The 9,941-nt window shown below is 57.7% G+C and overlaps 1 protein-coding gene across 1 annotated transcript; it reads right to left on the reverse strand.

Annotated features, from left to right (window-relative positions):
* Positions 1-6,007: 6,007 nt before the first annotated feature.
* SLC32A1 (solute carrier family 32 member 1) lies at positions 6,008-8,378 on the reverse strand (the record flags this gene model as incomplete). The annotated part of the gene is made up of 2 exons (XM_082292892.1): positions 6,008-7,195; positions 8,007-8,378. The coding sequence occupies 2 exons, from the start codon at positions 8,376-8,378 to the stop codon at positions 6,008-6,010; spliced, it is 1,560 nt and encodes a 519-aa protein (XP_082149018.1).
* Positions 8,379-9,941: the final 1,563 nt, after the last annotated feature.

Consider the following 9,941-nt stretch of genomic DNA (forward strand, 5'->3'; position numbering starts at 1 on the left):
CTGGGAATGCCTCCCCTCTGCCTGCTCCACCCCTGAGAGCTGCCAACTCCAGCTCCTCTGCATGGGATATATGTTTTCACCCCTTTTTATCCACGTGCAAATCCTGGGAAGCAACTGGTGCTGGCACAGCCAGAGATTGTCTCCAGCAGAGTTATACATAATGGATCCAGTGAGCAGCCCAGTCCAAGCTGGGCTCAAGGCATTGCCAGGACCTGTGAGCCCCTGCACAGGAGCAGCAGAGCTGTCCTGAAATCTGCCAAGCCCAGCTCTGTTCCCCTGCTCTGGAACTGAGCAGGAACAGCTGTCCCTGTCCTGCCAGCAAGGGGGTTGGGAATGCCCTCTTGGAAGGCTGCTGGGCACAGCACCCCTGAGCTTCACCAGGCTGGGCCCCGAGGCTCTCACAGCCCAGGAGACCACAGCCAATTCACAACCTGAAATCTCCGGTGTAAACTTCACCCTTCTGGTGCTGGCTGCAAATCCCAGTGGAGCCCAAGGCTCCTTTCCATGTGCAGGTGGCCCAGGAACATGCGGACACACACAGTCGGTCTCTGCTGATCTGCCAGCTCCTGGAATCACCCAGATCAGGAACACCTGTGGGAGCTCACCAGTGAGCTGATGTGGGGCTGCAGGGACAAGCAGGGTGGTGGAAGTTCCTTTGATGGAACTTTCCTGAGGGAGGCAGAGCTAGTGCCATAAGTCTTCCCAACTACTGCAGCATTTGCAGGGGGAGCAAGGAGGCTGGTCATCTCCTCTCTGGACTTCTCCACAGCTGGGAAACAACCCCACTGCTGGAACTCAACCCCCCTCCACTTCCAGCTGCTGGCCCTGGGGATCAGCTCTTCCACTGGCCAGCTGGGCTCTTGGCAGCAACGGATGAGTCCTTCACAAAACCCTCTGCTCCTCCCAAAGGGGTTCAGGAACTCATTAAAAGAAGGGAAAGTCACAATCATCCCAGAGAAAGCAAATGGGCATTACCTGCAGAAACAGGGCTCCCAGGATCCGGCAGCAGGGCGGGCGGGCACTGCCACACTCTCGCTGTGGGAAGCAGCTTGTACTGCTCCCTCCCGTTGTTTTTATTTTGGCAATGCAGTCTGAAGGTCGAAGAAAATGTCCGAAGGAGTGGCTTGTGGCAGGCAGTAAATTATTACCCTGGACCGCTCTCCGAGGGGACCAAGGCACAGGGAGCCGGGGTGGGAGAGGAAAATCCCTCCTTGGGGGGATTAGAGGGCAGCTCGCTGGCAGGGAAGTGCAAAGGGTCAGAACAAAGTGCTCTGTTTGCCGGAGGCTGTGCCGGGTCACATGCCGGGTCCCAGCAGAGGTAGTGAGGCATGGGTCACCTCCCAAACGCCAGCAAGACCTCCCGGCTGTGGACATGACCTCTTGCCAATCCTCCAGCAACCCACAGACCTTGCCAGACAGGAAGGAGCTGGGTGAGGGGGAGCCTTGTCCTCTGGCAGGACTGAGGGGCAAGAAATCCAGGGACTTTTACATGCTTGATCTGTACAGGTGTGACAGTCCTACAACCTCCCTTCTGCCTCCTGTGTGCCCCCCCTTCGCTCCACACTCCCCATCCTGGGTCACTAATATGCAGGAACACCCACCTGAGCAGCCAAGAAGATCAAGCCCCACGGGCACATCAGAACTGAGCCCAGAGGAGCGCTCTTAGAGCCAAAATCTACTGCCTCCATGCCCTCCCCAATTTGCTGCATTCCTCTTCCTTGCCCTCTGCAGAAGCCCAGCACCAGTGGTCACACATCCCTATGTGGGGGCCCAAATGAGGGTCTGACAGATGAGTGCATTGGTGGCGTCACTGGTGGAGCCTCCAGCTCATCACCTGAAACACAAACTCCAAAGATGTACAAAAACAGTTGATGGAGAACATTGGTGCCACTGTCAAAACAGGCATTTTCTAAAATAGCCTGGAGTATGTGATACGGAGCATGAGGCCGAGATTTCCAGCTGCCACCACAGCCAAGGTCTCTGGCTCCCTGTGTGTGGGGAGAAGGCAGAGCCACACCTGCCCTCTGCCCACAGGGAGGACTGGGCTCAGCCCTCACCTCCCTCCAGCTCCCACCAATGGTCCTGTTGGGTGGCATGACTGTGTGGGTGCATGAGGGCAACAGAGATTTGGTATTACCCTCATGTCTCAGGAAACGAGCCCAAATAGAGGTCCCCATTGTGTTTGAGGAACTGTACAGACAGAGAGAGAAATAAATCCATTCCCTGGTAGTGCAGAGAGGGCCTTTGTTTGTCTGGTTTTCAGAGTGAGAAGGTTTAGAGGATTGTTGCAGCACATGACCAGAAGCTACGAAGCTGCAGACAAAAGCCATTTGGAGCACAGATCAGACTTTGCCATCGCGCTGGCTGTTCAGGAGATCTCTGCTTTGTTCAAGTTAAACCTGCTGCTGTTTTGGGGGTTATTTTCCTCACTCCGCTGCATCCCTTGCTGTAAGGGCTGCACATGTCCCGCAGCGCTGGGCTCACGAAGACTTTCACCGGCACCAGCACAGCATCAAAATGTCTGCTGCGACGGGCTGGAGGGGCTGCCCGTGTTCCAAGCCCAAGGCACAAGTGTTGCACCGACATCTGCGTTCGCTCCAGCCACGGACAAGTTTAGAGGACAAAGCCTCCGCTTATCGCCCGGCTTGCAGAGCCGGCTCGTTTCGCAAGCTGGTCGCACGTCAGCCGCCAGCGAGCGCCGGCTCCCGGCAGGAACACGCAGGGAAGCGCCTGAGCAGAGCTGACAGCGAGACAAAGCCCTTTGGGGCTCTCTGGGTAATCGCTGGCTTCGCCACAGCAGAAATCTGCAGCGAGCCAGACGCTGAGATGCCCTGTCGTCCCCGGGAGCAGCACCGCCGGCTGCTGCCAGGCGGCAGCGGGAGGCACGAATGCCTCGCGGAGCTCCTCCAGCCAGAGGCATCTCCCTGGAAGCAGGAGCTTGGGGGGCTCCGGGATTTGAGGTGCCCTTGCAGGGACTGAGGGCACTCTCTGCTCATGCTTCTCTGTTCTTCACCCTGAGGGATAGGAGCGAGGATCCCTGACTTTCCCCTCGCTGTCACAAAAAGGGGACAAACCTTACAGCCCCAATTACAGCAGGAGCCACTTCTGCTCGCAAAACAGAGGGGGAAAAAAAGTGCTGAATTAGGTTTAAAACCTCTGCAAAATTAAAGCTTCATAAAAGGGTCTCCATCATCATGTACCCTGAACCAGAGAAGTTTTGGCCCCTGTAAAGCACAAAGACCAGGACAGGTTAGTCTGTGAGCATCCCGTATCCAGACACAAGCCCGCATGAGAGGAGAGCCAGTTGCCGCGCTGCTGCAGCATGGCATGGCATGGCATGGCATGGCATGGCATGGCATGGCATGGCATGGGTCCCTTTGCTTCCCTGGTGAGGAACAGAGAGACAAAACCACCCTGAAACCATCTTGTGCAGAGCCGATGCAAACCACAGATGTGCAGAGCAGTACCTGCTGGGGAGCCTCAGCTCTTATTCCCAGGATCCGAGGGGTTATCTCAACCCTGCTCAGGGCAGGGAGACGGGCTGGATCTCCTCCCACACTGGCCCTGAGGAGAAAACAGAGCTGGGACAGAGTTCAGGGCAGAAGCAAGAGCAGTGAGCACCCCTGAAGTGAAGCCCCCAGGCCGGGCTGGCTCCCCTCATCCCGGGCGGATCGACGCGGTGGCTCTGGACCGGGCATATCCCATCTCCCGGCTGTGGATGCCGTGGCTCCGGGCCGGGCACATCCCATCTCCCGGCTGTGGATGCCGTGGCTCCGGGCTGGGAGCGCCGTCGGGCGAGGGCGCTGCGCCTCCGGGCCGGCTCCGGGCCGGCTGCGGGCGGGGAGCGCACGGGGCGGGGGGGTCGGATCGGGCTGTCGGTGCCTGCGGCAGGGCGGCAATCGCGGGTAACCTGCATCGGGGTGGGAGCAGGGGTGATGAGGATGAATATGATGCGTGTAGGGGTGAGCATGGAGATGATGGGGATGAGCTTGAGGACGGGATAGGACAGCGCTGGATGTCCCCGGGAAAGGGCGCCGGCGTGGAGGGAAGCGTGGCTAATTTGGGGGCGCAGGCGCCCCACCACGATGCCCCCCACACTCACCCACCCCCGGCGCCACACCGCCCTGTCTCCACATGGAATAGACCCCACAGCTCCCCTGTGCTTTCCTTTCGGAGGCTGCTCGGAGAGCCGCCCGAAATGCGTTTTCCTCCGGGCAGGGACATCCCCCGTTCCCGCTCGCAGCCCCTTTCCCAGCTTGTGCCAACACCCCCCTCCCGCCCCCGGTACCGCATTGCGGAGCTGCCCGCTAGCGCCGGACCGGACGGGGGACATGGAGGGACATCCCGGCCCTACCGGGGCTCGACGCGATTTGGGGGCAAAAATAAGACCCCCACGGGGATCTCAGCCGTGCCTGTGCTGCGAGAGTGCTGCCGGTGGGTACCCCCATCCTCATCCTCGCTGCGTAGCGGCAGCGGGTGGACAATTAGTCGTTGTGGCTTTTAAAATGGTGTAAATCGAGGTGTTTTCTGTCACAGGAGTGGAGTGTGGGGCTGATTTTCCCCGCGGTGGCGGCTTTGCCTGCAGCGGGGATCAGCGCGGTGCTCCACAGCCGTGGGCAGGATTTGATGAGTTTGGATCGAGCCAGGGGTACATCCAGCACTTTTTTTCGTTTTTTTCTCCCCTTTTATTTGTTTGTAACGGGTTTTTTTTCCCCTCCTTCAGAAGAACAAAAACCTCAGGGTGCATCTGCAAACTCCCTCCATCCCTGGAGTCTGAGCACTACGGGGGAAAGCAAAACTGTGAGGAGGGGGTGAAAGCAGCCCCACCACCCCCAGACGTAAGACGACCTCTTCCCAAAAAAACGTGTCCTACCTGTCGCAAACAGCTTAATGCCACCTTCAATGGCAACCCAGCACTGCCTCGCTTTAACCCGGGGATGTGCTGTAGCCCCGACACGGAGAGGATGAACCTCCTGCCCCTGCCCTGCTTCTCCGCGGCCCCCCACGAACCAGGCCAGCCTCATCATCTATGTTTTCTCTTTATTGTTCGATATATTTATGTACCACATTATATGTTAAAGATAGATTTTTTTTTTTTCTGATATACATTTTTCATCTTATTTACCACAATGACACCACACGTACATTGGAAACAGCTCCACGGATCTGGTAGATTGCACAGAATGAATTGTGTCGTAGTTTTGTTCCTGTAATCCTGAACGACATCAAATCCAACCATATATATATATTATTTTTTTTTTTAGCTTTTCATAATTTAGAAATAACGATTGTTAAAACGAAACGAAACATAAGTCACCGAGAAGTGGACTCCAGGGCTGCGATTTCAACCAGAGGCAACACATTTGTATTCGATGGGAAGCGCCGTTCCTCGGTGCGGACTCGGATGAAAGAATCAAGCAGTCCTGACATCTATGTGACTACGGTGTAAACATTGCAGGTAAGCAGCATCACCGGTCGTCAGCTGCTGCTTGGGCTTGTTGGGCTGGTCGTACAATCTGGGTCTCATCTACATCCATCTCTCAAAGTGTTAAAACAAAGGTCCCTGCTCCTTTAAAGGCGGGTTTGCTTCCGTCTGTGAGCGCAGCGACCCAATCCCATGGGATCGGCACCTGTGTTTCAGCTCCTGAAACACTGAATTGCATATCTGTGAGGAGTGTTGAAAACTGCGACTGTTTCCCAACAGGCCGTTTGTGGGGGGCCAAGCTTCAGGCAACGAGTGAGGAGATAGGGACGGGGCACCAGATAATTTCCTTCAAAAAAATCTAAATAACAAAAAAATAGATTTAAATCTGAGCTTATTTAAAAAGACATCAGGGAGAGCACTTTCATCTCTTCTTGTTTTCCTTAATTTGCAGATTCTATGACATAGAATTTGTTGGATGCACGTAACGAAAATAATGATTCTTTCCATTAAAGGGATGCAGAATTATTTGGCTATGCGGATGTTCAGTGTGATTCTCTTCCTGCACCCGACTCCGGCTCCTCCTTAGTCTTCAGCATTGGTTCTGAAAGCCTCTATGAGGCCTTCTAAAGAGTGGATGAACCCAGAGATGCTGCAGATACCACCTATAACGAAAATGGCAACGTCAAAGAAGACGTGATGCCACAAGAGCTTCCTCCACAAGAGTTTGAGGTGGAAGAGACTGGGGAGCAGGAAACAGAGCCCTGCGCCTGTGAGGCTCCCAGTAAGACCCATCAAGAGGGCAAAATGGGGGACATAAATAGCCATGAGCAAGGTGAAAACTACCAGGGCACATCTGAGGGTGAGTCCCCAGGATTTGAGCCGCCCGTCACCCCCGTAGCAGTTGGGGAAGAAAGCCCTGTTTCCATCTTGGAAAAGGGACCTCTCCAGGACTTCTACAGCTGCAAAGAATGGCAAGGGGTATGAGAGCAAGGCTTTGGCCACCAAGAAAATATTGACTACTGCCCTAATGGTGGATGGCAAGTTGTCTGTAATGACTTCCTTGGTCTCATCAGCCCAGGTCAGGTAGGCGACCAAGGCAAAGAGTCCCTTAAGGATACAAGCTGCTATGTGAGTCCAGTTCATCATGCAATGAAACTCCTTGGGGTTCTGCATATTCCCCTCCAAGGAAGGCAGAAAGATCTGGGAGGTGTAGCTGAAGACAATGATGCCAATGGAGATGGGAAACTTCTTGACATCAATGTAAAACTTGACTTTGTCCCAGGCCCAGTCGCGCGCCCTGGAGAGGCAGTAGGCGATCACCAGGATGTTGATGACGAAGTGGGCTAAGGTGCAGAGCAAGCTGAACTTGGAGACTGCCTTGAGGTTCTTCAAGAACGCACAAGGCAGGAGCACTGCCGTGGCAATGATGGACCACGACTTCTGGGAGACGGGCAGGTTGGGGAAGCTGTTGTACATCAGGTTCCCACTGACCACCACATAGAGGATGCAGGTCATGACCAGTTCAATGATCTGAGCCACATTCACAATTCTGCCCCCGAGGGTGGGGAAGCGGGGCGCGCAGCACGCGTTTGCGATGTCCACGTAGGAGTCTCTCACCCTGACTATCTCCCCATCCTCATTCTCTTCGTAAAGACAGGCAATAAGGATTTTCCCAGTGTAGCAGCAAACCACTGCAGCAAAAATTATTAAAAAGAGTCCTAGGTATCCACCATGAAGGATGGCATAGGGCAGGCCCAGAACAAACATTCCCTAGAAAGAGACAAAATAGAAACCGTGTTGCTGGGTCTTGGAGGGGCCCAGGCTGAGCACACGCAGCCGCAGCACGGCGGTCATGTGCGTGCTCTGTGTCTCGTCCGCGCACCATCACACCCACGCAGGCGGTCACACAGTCACGCCATGCAGTCGCGGCCCCGCGGTGACGCAGCCCCGTGTCCCTGTGACGTGCCGCCCCCTCAGTCACACCCGCGCAGTCACACCCGCATCATCGCACCCCCGAGCGCCCGGAACAGGCCAGCAAGGTTTTGGCGCCCGGGCTTTGCCCCAGTCTCTACTGTCTCTGTCCCCAGCCCCTCTCGGTGTGCCAAGACCTCCGTAGCTGGGGACATCCAGAGGGGCCACACTTGGCCCACTCCAGTGCAGCCCCATCAGCAGCCCAGTCACGCGCGGGGCCCCTGTCCCTCCTTGCTCCCTGACCCTGCTGGGGGCAGCCTGATGGGGTCACTGGCCAGCCCCCGCCCCGCAGAAGCTGCAGTGTGACAGGGCTGGGGCCCCTCCGTGGCGCTGTGCCCTGTTCGGGGGTGGGGGGAAAAGCAGAAAGCCGGCCTGGGGAGTTTTAATCTCCTTTTTTAAAATCTGTTTCCCTTTTCCTTTCCCCCTATTATTCTCCTCTATCTTTCACCTATTTTTATTTCTTTTTCCCCTCCTTTTATTCTCTTTTTCCCCGAAGCGGGTTTGCAATCAGCTCACGGCTGCTGGCCAAGACACAGAGCATGTAAGAGGACCGGGATCGGGGAGCGCTGCCCGGCGGCCCTCGGCCGTGGCGGCGCGGCGGCGGCCGTACCTGGATGGCGTTGGTGACGTTCCATCCCGCCTCCCATGCCGTGATCTTGGGCTTGCCCTGCCCCGAGAGCTCGGAGCAGGCCTCCTTGGAGCCGGAGGGCGGCAGGGGCCCTGTGCCGTCCCGCTGGTAGTGGATGTCCCCCTCCAGGGGCGGCTCCCCGCCCTCCTCGCTGCCCTCGGACTTGAGGATGTCCATCTGCAGCCCTTGCCGATGCTCCATGTCCAGGTCGTCGCAGTGGGCGAAGCCCACCGCCTCCTCGTCGGTGGCCGCCTGGAAGCCCATCCTGGCGAACATGCCGCTCATCTTCGCCTGGGATTTGTGCGACACCGAGGTGGCCACGTTGGAGAGCTTGCTGCGGAGGAGGGTGGCCATGGCGGCGGCTCTGGTGACTCCGCTGCTCGCGGACCCTCGGGGATGCAGAGACCCGACGGGGCGGGCGGGCGGCGGGGCGGTGGACGGGACTTGGTCGCCCGGCGAGGGGCGGCTGCGGGGATCTGCTCCGAGCCGCTACCTCCTCGTGCCGGCGCAGTGCGGGCGGCTCCCGGCCGGGATGCCCAGGGGCATGACACCGCTGCGGGGGGAGCGGGCCCGCACGCCCCGCCGCCCGCTCCGCGCTGCTCCGCGCCGCTCCGCCGAGCCCCGCGGCGGGATCGGAGGGCGAATCGGGCGGGATGGGGGCTGTCAGCAGCCGGCGGATGTCACCAGACGGGCAGCGCAAGCCCCTGGCAGAGCGCGCCGCGTCTCCATCGCAGTGCGCCCACCTCGCGGAGAGAAGAGGAGAGGGGAGAGAATTGCTGCATTTCTGGGGGAGGTACCAGCCTCCCCGGCCAAGCCCAGCCCCCCGCACTCCCCCCCCGCCCCACCCACGCCCGCCGGGCCCCGCCAGCAGCGCCGCAGCCCGGGACCCCCCCCCGCACCCGGCTCCGCATCCCCTGCGCTGCCCGCCCTGCCCCTCACCTGCCCCGCACTCGCCCGCAGGCCTCCGGCCGCCAGCCCCTTCCCCACGGAGAAACAAAAGAGCCCTGCTGAGGAGGTGGACAGGCAGCTTTCGACAGGTTCTGAACGGGATTTTCCTCCTCGCACCCCTTTCTTTTTCTTTTCTCTGCCCCCCGAAACGCGCGGCTCCTTTGGAGGCGGGGGGCGGCCTGGGCAGCGGCCCCTGCCCAGGGGACTCAGCAGAGCGTGGCCACCCGCGCACAAGGAGCGAAGGCTCAGCTCTCTTTAACGATTCCTGGGATCAGGGAGCTCCAAAACCGGCGGGACAAGGGGCCCAGCTCCCGGTCGCGGCCCGCATCCGGGTGGCATCGCATCGGCACCGCACCGGTACCGCCCGGCCGCGGGGGGCACCGGCACCAGGGAGATGCTCCGTGCAGAGCTCTCGGTCCCCACCAGCCAATTCTGAGGTTCTCCTTTCTTTAAACAAAGTACCGATATTTTCCGTTTCCGTCCAAGCGCTTATGTTCGTTTGGAAGTCAAAAGCCTTACGATTTTTAATTTATTTTAATTTTTTCCGAGGTGAGCGGCCAACACAGCCAACAACGGCAACGGGAAATGCCGGTCCTGTGCTGTGGCACAGACAAGTGGGGAGTGGCAGTGGGAGAGATGGCATTTGGGGGAGGTGTGTGGGAAAGCACGTCCCCTCTGCGGCGGGAGAGCCTTTGAATCGTTGTTAAGACAAAAACAAAACAAAAAAATTATATCTATATGTTCTTTAAAAGGCGCGTGGGGGGAGGAATTTCTGTTACCTTTGCTATTTTGGAAGGCAAAAGAAGAACATTATTTTACTACAGATGGGAGGAAAAGCCACCGCTAAATTATTTCCTAATATCGTTGTTGAGGGAGCAGGGAGAGAGCGCTCAGGCTGCGGTTGCAGGTGGGATCCGGTACCGAACAGAGATGGGGAAAAAAACCCGATTCCTAGGAAAAAAAACCTTA

This window comes from Coloeus monedula (genome assembly GCF_965178545.1).
Source record: "Coloeus monedula genome assembly, chromosome: 17".
NCBI classification, from domain to species: Eukaryota; Metazoa; Chordata; class Aves; order Passeriformes; family Corvidae; genus Coloeus; species Coloeus monedula.